Source organism: Rutidosis leptorrhynchoides, chromosome 2 (genome assembly GCF_046630445.1).
Source record: "Rutidosis leptorrhynchoides isolate AG116_Rl617_1_P2 chromosome 2, CSIRO_AGI_Rlap_v1, whole genome shotgun sequence".
In the NCBI taxonomy this organism is placed as follows: domain Eukaryota; kingdom Viridiplantae; phylum Streptophyta; class Magnoliopsida; order Asterales; family Asteraceae; genus Rutidosis; species Rutidosis leptorrhynchoides.
This window is the reverse complement of record NC_092334.1, coordinates 2,195,048-2,210,684: the sequence shown is the minus strand read 5'-3', so window position 1 is coordinate 2,210,684 and position 15,637 is coordinate 2,195,048. Positions and strand designations below refer to the sequence as shown.

The 15,637-nt window shown below is 29.1% G+C and overlaps 1 protein-coding gene across 1 annotated transcript; it reads left to right on the top strand.

Annotated features, from left to right (window-relative positions):
• Nucleotides 1-566: 566 nt before the first annotated feature.
• On the top strand, nucleotides 567-3,792 carry LOC139890482 (senescence/dehydration-associated protein At4g35985, chloroplastic-like). The gene is made up of 5 exons (XM_071873358.1): nucleotides 567-1,287; nucleotides 1,621-1,757; nucleotides 1,867-2,033; nucleotides 3,257-3,341; nucleotides 3,531-3,792. Exons 1-5 carry the CDS (start codon nucleotides 712-714, stop codon nucleotides 3,688-3,690), a joined length of 1,125 nt encoding a protein of 374 aa, XP_071729459.1. The 5' UTR covers nucleotides 567-711; the 3' UTR covers nucleotides 3,691-3,792.
• Nucleotides 3,793-15,637: the final 11,845 nt, after the last annotated feature.

The window sequence follows — 15,637 nt, the reverse complement described above, 5'->3', positions numbered from 1 at the left end:
TGTTGTTGTTGTTGTTGTCGTCGTCGTTATTGTTGTTGTATTATTATTATGTTTATGTTTATACCATACATTTTTATCTTCTTGATAACCATCACAAGATAGGTGGGTGATTGGGTTGTGAAGCTCTTGTGGTTTGTTAAGATATATGCATCTCATTGTACTACTGTTCAGTGTCACCTAAGTTATTCTCATTTCAGTTGCAACCTTTTGGGTTTGGAATCTGATCCTTTTAAAAACTTAAGTCCTATATATCCTATATTAATTCAAAAGAGAACAAATTCCTTTCTATATCAAAGAAACTCATTTTTCAAAATTTCAGAATTAGTTTGTAAACGTGTTTAAAAGATTCTAAACCCGTTTACCCACAAAGGCCACGACTTGTTATTTATTTATTCTTATTCACGAAGTAAAATAAAAGAAAGATTATATATTACTGTACTATATACTAGCAAGCATCTGATTCAGCTCAACCCACCAAAAGCTAAATATGCCATAATTTATATATCAAAGTTAAGAATAAGATAAAGTTCCATGGCAAAAAGCATCAATTAATGCCATAATTTACTCTCTCTTGTACCTTGTCAAATTACCCTTTTACCATAATACCAATCTTCCAACTATACTTGTTACTTGTAGCTAGACACACATCTTGATTCTGCTTCAACATCAGCAGTAACAGGACCACAACCTAACAATAACAATCAAACCAAAATGACTTGTTGTGGATCCAAAAAACCAAGAACACTCTCCCCTCCTCCAACTCCACCTCCACCACCACCACCAATGCCACAACAAAAAACTGCAAAACATGAAATAGTTGTATCAATTCCTAACTGTAAAGTTCATCTAATGGATGAAGGAGAATCCGTAGAACTCGGCACAGGAGACTTTACGCTTATTCAGTTATCCGATGATGATGTTTTACTAGCAACTATTATCAAAATTAATGATGATCTTCAATGGCCGTTAACTAAAGATGAACCTGTAGTAAAGCTTGATCCTCTTCACTACTTGTTCTCTTTGCGTGTCATCAAACAAGATGATCCTTTGAGCTACGGTGTGACCTTTTCAGAAACTAGTCGTGGGAACTTTAAGTTGTTGGATAACTTCTTGAAGGAACATTCATGTTTTTCGACATCCTCGTCTTTGAGGAAAACGGATATAGATTGGAAAGAGTTTTCTCCGAAAGTTGACGCCTATAATAATTTCCTTGCAAAGGCTATTGCTGGCGGAACGGGCCATATTGTTAAAGGGATCTTTATATGTAGCAATGCTTATACAAATCAGGTTTATTTCATATCCCTAATTGGTTTCACTTTATGGCTAGCTAGTTTCTAAACTATATCAATGATAGATACTACTATTTTCCAAGAAATTCACAAGAACAACTTTATTATTATGGTTATATAAGTTTTATCTATCTATAGCACAATAGCATACACCATTACAGAAATCATGTAGTTTTGAATTGAAAAATATATAATCATCAAATTAGTTATGTTTATTGCCTAATAAATCTCATAAGATGAGAGTTTTGGTAATAGTAATGTGCTATGTTCGCTTGCTATATGAGAAATATATGTATGAATAATGGAATCTTGATTCTACACATACATACAGGTGCAAAAGGGAGGTAATATGATATTAAACCAGGCTATGGAGGGAAGTAAGGGGATGTCCAAAGCTACTACTAACGAAAATAGTAACACGAGCGATGGTTCTAGAAAGGAGAATGGGATAAATAAAAGCTTAAAGAGGTGCACTAACTAAACATTACTTTCTTTATTGTTGTTTATCTGTTCCAGTAGCTAGGTCGGTATTTTATTGGGTCTATGAATCATATTCATGTATATATTATTTAATTAGTGTAAGGAAGCTTTCTAAGATGACCGAAAGCATGAGTAAAGCCATGCTAAATGGTGTCGGAATAGCAAGTGGATCAGTGATGGGTCCGGTGGTTAGGTCTCAAGCAGGGAAGACCTTTTTTAGTAAGGTTCCAGGGGAGGTCCTTCTTGCTTCTCTTGATGCAGTTAGTAAGTAGTAGTAGATTATGGGGAGTGGTATGTACACAACCACTTTGTACACATACACAACCAAACATGCTTTACATGCGTATGGTACTATACAACACTGTAAAACATGTTTGGTTGTGGATGTGTAAAAAGTGGTTGTGTACATATCATCACCTCTAGATTATAGATTAACATTATTATTATTATTATTATTATTATATAAGAGGAATATTCAAATGAGACCAAGTTTTAAGTTGAGATTCAAGGGACCAATCAGATTGCGACACGTGGCGCGATAATCACATGTGATTGGGGAAAAAAAATTCAAAATTTTTTTTTTTCGAAAAAAAAAATTTCAAAAATTCTTTTTTTCGAAATTTTTTTTTTCAATTTTTTTTTTCAATCACATGTGATTAAATTTGACATGCAGTAAATCACATGTGATTGGGCATGCCAATCACATGTGATTGTAAAACCCAATCACATGTGATTATTGCATGCCAAATCCAATCACATGTGATTGAAAAATAAAATTCTGTAAAATGACGAATAATGACGAATTTCACTAAATTTGTGCTAAAACCTTCAAACACCAAGTTTTGGATCAAAACTTGATCAAATCACCGAATTAACGTCTAAAATTTTGAAGATATGATCACGAAACGCTAACAAACTTGATCAAATCACCGAATTAAAGTATGTTTCCAGTTGAATTTTTTTTAAAAAAATTGTAATTTTTTTTAATCACATTTGATTGGATTTGATATGCAGAATCACATGTGATTAAGTTCCACAATCACATGTGATTGGGTTTTACAATCACATGTGATTGGATTTGACATGCTAAATTTAAAAAAAAAAAATTCAAAAAAAAAAAAATTTCGAAAATTTTTTTTTTTTTAAAATTTAAAAAAAAAAATTTTAATTTTTTTTTTATTTTTTTCCAATCACATGTGATTGTCGCGCCACATGTCGCGCTCTGATTGGTCCATTGAATTTCAAGCAAATTTTTGGTTTCAAAGGAATACAACTCTATTATATAATCTCAACAAACAATTTTAAATAAAATATGTGAGTTACCCGTCCTCCTTTGTAACCTCTATGATGTATTCGATATACTATACATGCCAAAATAGAAGTTAGGGGGTGGGTAACAAGTCACAATGAAGAAAAGCGTCGTGGGATATATTATTATTTTTTACTCATAATATTAAGGAAACCAATTGAGAGTTGAAAAATTGCAGACAGAGTAATGGATGCAGCTGAAGCGGCTCAAAAACAAACCTTATCTGCAACATCAGGTGCTGCAACTAGGATGGTCAGTCAAAGGTAAATCAACCACTTTTTTGGAATTTTTCTAAATTACATATTTTTCTGTTAATTGTTAAACACTTACGGAGTATTTATTACTGTATTATTATTATTATTATTATTAATTATTATTATTATTATTATTATTATTATTATTATTATTATTATTATTATAAAATTATAATTATATTACTATGTCGAAAACAGGTTTGGTGAAAGTGCAGGGGAAGCAACTGGGGATGTGCTTGCAACTGCAGGGCATGTTGCTGGCACTGCTTGGAACATCGTCAAGATAAGAAAGGCTATTACTCCTGCATCCTCACTTTCCAATGGCCTTCACAAGAACGCCACTAATAGAATTCGATAACTTATAAGATTTCAAACAAAATTCATCATGAAATTGAGATCGTTGTGGTTGGCTATCTTCCTATGGGGATTATGTTATGTATGACATCTGTAAACAAGCTAATGGAAGGAATTGGTTATGTTTGTGTTATTGTTCTTTCATACTCTTATAAAAATAACAAAGTTGACTTAGGTAAAAGGTAGGCTTACTCGGGAGGGCGAGAAATCCGACTCATACTCTGATATACGCAGCCCAGTAGGATTACTCCCTGACTGTTTTTAATCCATCCGCCACTAAGTATTCGTCATAGACAGGATTTGAACTTGAAACCACTTGCAAAGAGCTCATGGCCTCAACTATCAGGCTATATTGTGATGTTAAAGTTGTCATGATGTAATGAATTTTATTTAGTTACAAAAGACACCATAATCTTTTAGGCGTATGGGAAGGGGCATGAGTGACTAACAAAATACATCCTCACCCGTAACTAATTTTTCATAAAACATATCGTATAATATACATATGTTTTTATGAGAAGAAAAGAAAACGAAAGTTATAACCATGTCTAAGGAGAACAAATGAGTGAAAATAGTGTTTCATTTTCACCATATTATCTAATCACACCGTCTGAGCATAATAATGATCGTAAAAGTATTTTTCAACACGCTTGGAGGAACAGTGTACAAACTATCATCTATAGTTTTTATTAAAATCCTATAATGATGATGTTATTATTAGGCTAATTCTTTTGTTAAAAAAATCAAAAATTAAAAGAAAAAAATTTAAGCATGATGGGTGATGTCATTAATCTAAATAATTTTGAAATAAAATTAAATCTTATTAATTAATTATTAATTATTATTATTAAATCCTATTAATAATTATTTTAATTATTAAAATTAAATATTTTTGAATTATTTTAATTAATTATTTTGAATTGAGTACGAAAATGTATAAAAGCAGAACTAACATATTAAAAAATATATGAGACTAAAATAATTTTGAACAATAAACCAACAAATACTAGGTGAACTATATGGTGAAAGCAGCAATTGAAACTCACTGAACTTTATAGTTTTAGTTATGTGACTATTAAGCATTGATGTTTGTAGATATTGGGTGGATTTCCAAGACGTCAAAAAACAAGATATTCGAATGGCATCAATGGCTCGCGAACCCTTCTTAATTCTTATTGGTACAATCGAGCTGCTGCTATTTCCTTTGTATAGGTATATTTTTGTGCTTATGGGTTGAAATTACACTCGTGTAGGGCTGCTGTTAGTTTTCTATGTATGAATAGGATTTTGTGGATATGGGTTGAAATTGCACCCATTTACAAATATAGTTGATGTGTATAGTTGATGTATATGTACACAGGGTTCAACATGAATCATGCTGTATAGTTTTTGTTTCAATAAAAATTTTCTTTGGCTTTTAAAAAAAAGTACTATAGTGCAAGATGATAGTTTGATTCTTAATAGTCAAAGTTCGAGATTAGTTTAAACAATGACAAGTTTCTTAGTCGGAATCAGTGGTTCCACGGGTCATTAAACTAAACGATCTGACAACCCGGAAATTTCCGACCAAATTTAAACTTTATCTTTATATTATTCCGACACGATAAGCAAAGTTTGTTAAGTTGAACCTCAAAATTTTTTAACTATGTTCATACATTCATTTAACCTCGACCAAATTCCGATGATTCACGAATCATTATATAAATGAATATGATTATATATGTATATATATGTGTATATATTATAACTTGAAAGTGTTAACGATGTATTAAATGTATAATACTTTACACGAACGTATTTGTTTCAATATGTTGATCGACAGAGTTACGATAATATCAAATGATTGATTTATCAGATATATAAAGATATGATTACGGGTCTTTGTTGTGAGGTCCACGTCGATTTATGAAATCTGTTCTTTTTTAACAATATTCGAAAAATGGTAAAGTGATTTATATGTAAGAATAAAAGTGTCAATTAACGGGAATTAAACAAGGGTTAGTGGAGTTTCCTGTTCGATTTCCTATATAGGTATTAACTAGTTAACTTTCATATTATTTAGGGTGAAAGTGAAATTTGGGAGTGTAGATAATTAAGAAAATAGATATCGACGTTTTACCTTAAATGATTTCATACGTTCATTTAACCTTTGGACTTTATCTCACGCTTCATCAACATTTAGTAAATTAAAAACTTGAAACCTATTATATATAATTTTACTTTTCAAATACGTTTTATGATATAACGATTTCCATTATTTTAATTTTTTAACAAAATGATTCTAATATATATATTAATTTTGGAAAACAAAAGTTATCATATTTATTTGATTTTGTCCTAAAACGTTTTCAGCTTAGAAAGAATTTTATTATCAAAACATTTTATAAGATACTTTGTTGATGAATTTTGAAGAATTTAATTAAAACTTCATATTATAAATTACAAATATATATATATAGAGTTTCAAAAACGTAAATGTGATACGACATAATATTATTCTATTATTTAAACGATTATAAATGAACTTTGTGATATAATTACTTTTGAAAAACTAAAATATTATATTACTAAATAAATATTTCGATCCTATACAATATGTACAAATTTATATTGAGAATATATATATATATATATATATATATATATATATATATATATATATATATATATATATATATATTACAAGTGATTAAATATAATATTAACTAGATACAAAACGTTTTGGATTTAAATTAATATTATCATATGTATATATAACGAGACGTCGATTCATAGAAGCAAATGACCATCATACTCAAAGGTATAGGTTACATTTCTTATAATATAAATTATTGGAATATAAGTCTAATTATTGTTAAGGGTACGTGCCGCAAAACGTAATGTACTAGTTTTCTAAACGTACGAAAATGCGTTCGAGAAACCGGAACAGGGACATAAGTTGAGTGACAACGTACGAGTCATTGGAACTAAAATTATAAGTTAACTATACACGCAAATTTAATATAATATATAATTAATTATATAAGTTAAATATATTATATATATATATATATATATATATATATATATATATATATATATATATATATATAATAATATAAAAATGAGTGTCGGCAGCCCTAAACAAGTGGGAAGTGAGCTGGAGACTACTGCCATGCGATCGCATGGCCATGAGGAAGAAACCCCATGCGATTGCATGGGGTGTTGGTGACTGAAACATCTATAAAGCTCGTTCGATTCTGGTTCCAGTTTCATCATTCCATTTCTCAATCTCTCAACTCTCTCTATATACATAATTAACATTATTATTATTATTAGTATTATTAAGATTAATTATATTATTATTAATCGTATTATCATTATTAGTAGTATTATTATTAGTAGTATTATACATAAAATACTACGACGAGGTCATGAACGAGTTATTTCAAAACGAGTTTTTTGAGCGGGATAGAGCTAAGAAAATTATGAGTTATAGCTATGGAGGTTATGGGTATGGTTCGGGGGTATAGCTCGTGAGGTTAAACTAGTGTTTATCATCTCCATTGCGTCTACGTACTTTCCTGCAATATTGAATCACAATATTGATACGTGAGCATTCATATCTTATCTTTTATATATTAATAGTGTATCCTTGACTAGTGCTCGAGTATATATGATTATGCATGCTTGTATGCTTAGTTTCGTCGTTAAATAGTTTATGATAAATCATGAATTTATTACATATGCTATTGAGATAAGGTATATGTTATGCATGTCGTTGGAAAGCTGGTGAAAAATTAATAACTTTTCATTTAGAAAACGTATGATTTCGATGAAAGGTATAAAATATATAGTCAACTGAATTATTATTAATTTTAGTATTATTATTGTTAAAATGATTATTATTACTATCGTCGTCATTATCGTCGTTATTATTATTATCTAATAATAATTATTATTATTAATATCATTATCATTATTAGTATAAATGTTATCATTAAAAATTATTATTGTTATTATTATTACTATCGTTATTATCATTAAGATTATTATTAACATTATTATTATTAATATTATTACTAGTATTATTATTATTTTTATTATTATTACTACTACTATTATCATTAATATTATTATAGTATTTATTATTATTACTATCATTATCATTAAAATTAATATTGGTATCATCTAATTATTATGATTACTATTATTATCATTATTATGAAGGCGATATAAAAGAGGACTAAAAACTATTAAACAAATCGGTTAGGAAATATGAGTATAGGTATCATGTTAAAATTAAAAATATTGTAAGGTGTTGATTTAAATAAAAATATCGTTTTCCTTATTTTTATCATTATTATTATTATTATTATTATTATTATTATTATTATTATTATTATTATTATTATTATTATTAAAAGTATCATAAATATTAAAACTATATTTTTTTTAAATTATCATTTTAATAGAAATATTATTGTTATTATAAAACATCATTATTATTATCATTTTAGTATTATTACTATTAAGAATTATCGTTTTAAATAGAATTATTATTTTCATATATAAGATATTATTATTAAAAAGTATTGTTATTATTAAAAATTATCATGATTAAAAATTATGATTAATATCGTCAATTGTAAATAAATATTGTTATTATTATTATTAGTTGAATAATAATTATTATTATTATTATTATAAAATAATACAACTTTACTCATTATTATTATTATTATCAATATTATTTTATCAGATAAATAGGTGATACAAAGATATTTTTACCACACGTACTATAATTACATTAATAATACATACTACAATATTTTTATGATATTAAATGAAATTTATAATTTTTATTACTTAAGATATATAAAAGTATATTTTTATCATATATAAAATTTTAATGTAAATCTTTATTAATAAATGACTTGTATTATTTACCCTAATAAAATCTGATAAATATATTTAAATATATAAAACGACTATATTTAAGTTATATAATAAACACATATAGATTTTGGAAGTCATTTTTGGATTAGATGACTTTTGTTGACTTTTGCATGATAATCTCGAGCATTAGGATTGTGATACACTACGACTTGAACTAAATTGTTAGACAGACATTGACCAACATATATATATATATATATATATATATATATATATATATATATATATATATATATATATATATATATATATATATATATATATATATATATATATATATATATATATATATATATATATATACACACACTTAATATAGGTTCATGAATTCGAGGCCAACCTTGCACTTGTTCAGTGCCGTCATTTGCATTATTGCTACGAAATACAGTATAGTGAGTTTCATTACTCCCTTTTTAAATGCTTTTGCAATATATATTTTTGGGACTGAGAATACATGAAATGTCCCGTTCATATTGATTATAAACGTTCCATATTAATTGATTTCGTCGCGAGGTTTTGACCTCTATATGAGACGTTTTTCAAAGACTGCATTCATTTTTAAAACAACCATAACCTTTATTTTATCTATAAAGGTTTAAAAAAGCATTACGTAGATTATCAAATAATGATAATCTAAAATATACCGTTTACACACGACCATTACATAATGGTTTACAATAAGAATATATTACATCAAAAATAATTTTCTTGAATGCAGTTTTTACATAATATCATACAAGCATGGACTCCAAATCTTGTCCTTATTTTAGTATGCAACAGCGGAAGCTCTTAATAATCACCTGAGAATAAACATGCTTAAAATTTCAATAAAAATGTTGGTGAGTTATAGGTTTAACCTATATATTATCAAATCATAATAATAGACCACAAGATTTCATATTTCAATATACATCCCATACATAGAGATAAAATTCATTCATATGGTGAACACCTGTTAACCGACATTAACAAGATGCATATAAGAATATCCCCTATCATTCCGGGAAATCCTTCGGACATGATAAAAACAACATCGAAGTACTAAAGCATCCGGTACTTTGGATGGGGTTCGTTAGGCCCAATAGATCTATCTTTAGGATTCGCGTCAATTAGTAGATCGGTTTACTAATTCTTAGGTTACCAAGTAAAAGGCGCATATTCGGCTTCGATCATTCACCCATTTAATGTAGTTTCAATTACTTGTGTCTATTTCGTAAAACATTTATAAAACTGCATGTATTCTCATCCCAAAATATTAGATTTTAAAAGTGGGACTATAACTCACTTTCACAGATTTTTACTTCGTCGGGAAGTAAGACTTGGCCACTGGTCGATTCACGAACCTATAACAAATATGTACATATATATCAAAGTATGTTCAAATTTAACGCCATGAAACGATCGAATTTTTTTTTTTTTTTAAACAAATGTCCGCCCAGACCAAGTGATATGCCGCGGCGCGGCATCCCTTGGTCGCGGCGCGACATTTCAAAGGAAATCATTCCTGCTTAACAGCCCTTCTGTATTTGAAACATTCAATATGTCGCGGCGCGACATGTTGTGTCGCGGCGCGACATTACACGGCTGCTGGTACTGATCTGCAACTTATTATCAAAACCACATTTTCACCAATATGTTAACGAGACACTAAAGTCACTCGATCACGCACGACCTATTACACCAATTAACGTATCGTTTTGACCCATATCGGCTTATATGTCAAACTTGACCCATTTGGCTCGTTCCATTATCTATCACACTTCATCTAAACATACTTAAACCTTTCATTAACCTTATTACAAAATCTTTGACTACATGTTTACTCCAAATTGTTTAACGACATAACTAAAGACGTCAACACATGTAATTACCTAAAGCATGATTCAATTTTTGAGACTCACAATTCCACTTATAAAACCAATTTGGTCATACTTGAAAACTCTAAAGCAAAACAACCTTGAATTGCGAACATTTGAACACATGATCATCCGCATTCAATAACATAGGTCATAATCATAATAAAAGCAAGATTTAGAAAGTTGCTTTTACTTACTTGAGCTAACTTCTTACTTAAGTTTCGTGTGAAATCGCTACATCTTCAACACTTACTATATACCTTTAAGAACTTGGGAGATTCATTTTCTTCACTTGTCCCAATACATTCATGAAGTCCACTTATGATCTTTTGCCGCTTTTCAAGTACCTACATACATGACAACAACGAATATAGGTAAGCTCAATGCTTAGTGAGTAACATAGAGAATTAAGAATAAGTGCCCATAAACTTGGCACACTATAAATAGCGATAATTATCCTCCGTGAACCGTCTTCTTGGTAGCTAATCTCTTTTAGTAGAGTTTGTATGTCCTTGATTCACGAACACATAATACGCTTCATCACTAATACATCATAACAACACATATCTACAACATATTACATTCATAAAAAGAACTCCACAATAATCGTAAATCATCAATCACATAATACTTACCTTGCGCACCTGTGTATGTACAAGTATATCCCCACTTACCTGTCGTGACCCTCATGATCGACTTATCCCGGTGTAGTTCCTTCTTCATTGGTCTATCATAGACTCATATCTCGTCACTCTATCCGAATTCGTTTACTACTAAAATTCTTAAAAGACTTCTTTAACATCTTGAAATTATATTAGCAAACTTAACACATCATAATATCATCTACCGCATTCATCATTAAGTACCCATTAACAACCATAACATAGACTAATAAAATTAAGTTCATCAAAATCTTTAACTTGATAACTTACCTTAAACAAAATACTTGGTCTTCTCAATCATAATATTCATGATATAACGAAAAACACATCATAATATCGAATACATAATTAAATCGTTATTCAAACATAAATTTACCTATGTACTCACCTTGGCCTCTTTTGCACACTTGGCCTCTTTCCTTCCTTTGATTAGCTCCTAATCACAATGCCAATCATATTAATAACTTGCTTGACACATAAATCCGCTCATAACGCCATTAGGCATCAAAGTGGCTACTAGCTTAATTTTAACCCAATTAAGCTTTTGACCGATTTTGACTCAAGAAAGGGACTTGAACCACTACACTTCAAGTGGTAATTCATGTCCAAATAACTCTCTAATAACATGAACACTTACAACATGCCCAAAATTCCAAACAATAATACTTTATACAAATTTTACACAATTCCACCATTTGGACAGCCCTACATTCACAGCAGATTCTGACCCATTTAAGTCTCTGTTCAGCATTTAAAGACTTGTTCATTGGAAAGGACACTCAAAGCCCTTTCCGAAAAGTGCTCACACGCCCTAAACGGAGCTACGGTTGATTTTATATGATTTTTACAAAATCAAGTTTTGTGCAGTTTTTCTTAGCTACGAATTTTATCATACTTAAACCAATTCTAAACCAATTCAACACCTAAACATCCCCAACAAAGCCAAGTTACTTTCATGTACTAATAACACTATTAGAAATAGTTTTTAACACAACTAAATCATCATACAAGGCTAATAACATCATGACATTACTAGTTCTTCTCTTAGCCATTTTAACAAACACTTGATGTACATTTTCACATATCTAGCAAAACACAACTCTTTAAAATCATCATTTTCACACAAGACTTGTTCTTGTTCAATTTTGTGCATAAACTAAATCAATTCAACTAAACAACATGAAATTAACTTTTATAAGGTATGAACTTCATAATTAAACATGGTTTAGACACAATCAAACATACATTTAACCCAATTTCAAGCATAGAGTTCATACCTTAAATTTTAGGATTTGAGAACCCTAATTGTGCACAAAGAAGAGATGGTGATGAACTAGTGGATTGTATACTTGTTGAAAGGGACTCTAGACTACAAATTTATGATTGCATGGAAGATTTTAGCTTCAATTTTGCTCCTCTTGCCCTTCCTTGTTCGTCACCCATCCCACACACATATACAAAAGCTGGAAATGAGCTCCAAAATCTGATTTTGGTGCTCAAAAATGTTTTTGGCACTTTTACACAACTAGTCCCTCAATATACAAAAGCTGTCAAACCCCACTTTAACTCATATTTGACCCGTTTCCCGTTAATCGGGGCAGAATTTTGAAAAACTTAAAACACGAAAGTTGTCACATATTTAATTACGGACGTCTGGGTTTTTGAATCACCTCAATCCGAGAAAATATGAGCAAGTTATGCTCGTTTTACAAAACAGCTCCAAAATAACAACTTATCGAAAAGTTAACCGTTAAGCATTTCGACTTACTATTTTTGGCCCACGACCACCAACACTTATTATTATTAAAAATAATAATATTTCAAGTCACTTCTAACCTTTCTTATACATTTATTCTTAGATCATACATATAAAACGTTAATAAAAGTTACTTATTAATTACTAGAAAAATATCTTAAAATTTGGGGTGTTACATCAAAATATATTTACAACATTTTTAATACGTTTTAAAGTTTTAAGTTTATTAAGTCAGCTGTCCTCGTTAGTAACCTACAACTAGTTGTCCACAATTAGATGTACAAAAATAAATGGATATATATTATCTTGAATCAATTCACGACCCAGTATATACACGTCTCAGGCTAGATCACAACTCAAAGTATATATATTTTTGGAATCAACCTCAACCCTGTATAGCTAACTCCAACATTACTGCATATAGAGTGTCTATGGTTGTTCCAAATAATATATATACATGGGTCGATATGATATGTCAAAACATTTGCATACGTGTCTATGGTATCCCAAGATTACATAATATATTAGAATACATGTATAATACAATATAAGTTAGCTAGGATATGATTTGTATAGAATTGTTACAATATTTCCAGTAGCTACAACAATCAAAAATATCCAATTTTGTTTTACCTATAACTTCTTCGTTTTAAATCCGTTTTAAGTGAATCAAATTGCTATGGTTTCATATTGAACTCTATTTTATGAATCCAAACAGAAAAAGTATAGGTTTATAGTCAGAAATATAAGTTACAAGTCATTTTTATAAAGGTAGTCATTTTAGTCGAAAGAACGACGTCTAGATGACCATTTTAGAAAACATACTTTCACTTTAAGTTTAACCATGATTTTTGGATATAGTTTCATGTTCATAAGAAAAATAATTTTTCCAGAAGAACAACTTTTAAATAAAAGTTTATCATAGTTTTTAATTAACTAACCCAAAACAGCCCGCGGTGTTACTACGACGGCGTATATCCGGTTTTACGGTGTTTTTCGTGTTTTCCGGTTTTAAATCATTAAGTTAGCATATCATATAGATATAGAACATGTGTTTAGTTGATTTTAAAAGTCAAGTTAGAAGGATTAACTTTTGTTTGCAAACAAGTTTAGAATTAACTAAACTATGTTCTAGTGATAACATGTTCAAATCTTCGAATAAGATAGTTTAAAATGTATGAATCGAATGATGTTATGAACATCATTACTACCTCAAGTTTAGTAGGTAAACCTACTGGAAGTGACAAGAAATGATCTAGCTTCAAAGGATCTTGGATGGCTTGAAAGTTCTTGAAGTAGAATCATGACACGAAAACAAGTTCAAGTAAGATTATCACTCGAATTAAGATAGTTATAGTTATAGGAATTGAATCAAAGTTTATATATGAGTATTACCTTGATTTAGAATGATATCTTACTGTAAACAACAAGAATTTATTGAGGTTGGATGATCACTTTACAAGATTGGAAGTGAGCTAGTAAACTTGAAAGTATTCTTGATTTTATGAAACTAGAACTTGTAGAATTTATGAAGAACACTTAGAACTTGAAGATGGAACTTGAGAGAGATCAATTAGATGAAGAAAATTGAAGAATGAAAGTGTTTGTAGGTGTTTTTGGTCGTTGGTATATGGATTAGATATAAAGGATATATAATTTTGTTTTCATGTAAATAAGTCATGAATGATTACTCATATTTTTGTAATTTTATGAGATATTTCATGCTAGTTGCCAAATGATGGTTCCCACATGTGTTAGGTGACTCACATGGGCTACTAAGAGCTGATCATTGGAGTGTATATACCAATAGTACATACATTTAGAAGCTGTGTATTGTACGAGTACGAATACGGGTGCATACGAGTAGAATTGTTGATGAAACTGAACGAGGATGTAATTGTAAGCATTTTTGTTAAGTAGAAGTATTTTGATAAGTGTCTTGAAGTCTTTTAAAAGTGTATTAATACATATTAAAACACTACATGTATATACATTTTAACTGAGTCGTTAAGTCATCGTTAGTCGTTACATGTAAATGTTGATTTGAAACCTTTAAGTTAACGATCTTGTTAAATGTTGTTAACTCAATGTTTATTATATCTAATGAGATGTTAAATTATTATATTGTCATTATATTATGATATATTAATATATCTTAATATGATATATATACATTTAAATGTCGTTACAACAATAATCGTTACATATATGTCTCGTTTCAAAATCCTTAAGTTAGTAGTCTTGTTTTTACATATGTAGTTCATTGTTAATATACATAATGACATGTTTACTTATCATTTATCATGATTAAACATAGTTTAACAATATCTTAATATGATTCATATGTAATTAGTAAGACGTTGTTATAACGAGAATCGTTATATATATCGTTTCGAGTTTCTTAATTCAATAAACACAATTTTATGTATATAACTCATTGTTAAAATACCTAATGAGATACTTACTTATCATAATATCATGTTAACTATATATATAATCATATATATGTTATCATATAGTTTTTACAAGTTTTAACGTTCGTGAATCATCGGTCAACTTGGGTGGTCAGTTGTCTATATGAAACCTATTTCAATTAATCAAGTCTTAACAAGTTTGATTTCTTAACATGTTGGAAACACTTAATCATGTAAATATAAATTTCATTTCATATATATAATCATGGAAAAGTTCGGGTCACTACAGTACCTACCCGTTAAATAAATTTCGTCCCGAAATTTT

What these genes read in the sequence shown, in the direction of transcription:
- LOC139890482 (XM_071873358.1), top strand. Translation starts at nt 712, where the DNA reads ATGACTTGTTGTGGATCCAAAAAACCAAGAACACTCTCCCCTCCTCCA. An exon ending in GCAATGCTTATACAAATCAG is followed by an intron (nt 1,288 to 1,620) that starts GTTTATTTCATA and finishes ACATACATACAG; the next exon opens with GTGCAAAAGGGAGGTAATAT. An exon ending in ATAAATAAAAGCTTAAAGAG is followed by an intron (nt 1,758 to 1,866) that starts GTGCACTAACTA and finishes TTATTTAATTAG; the next exon opens with TGTAAGGAAGCTTTCTAAGA.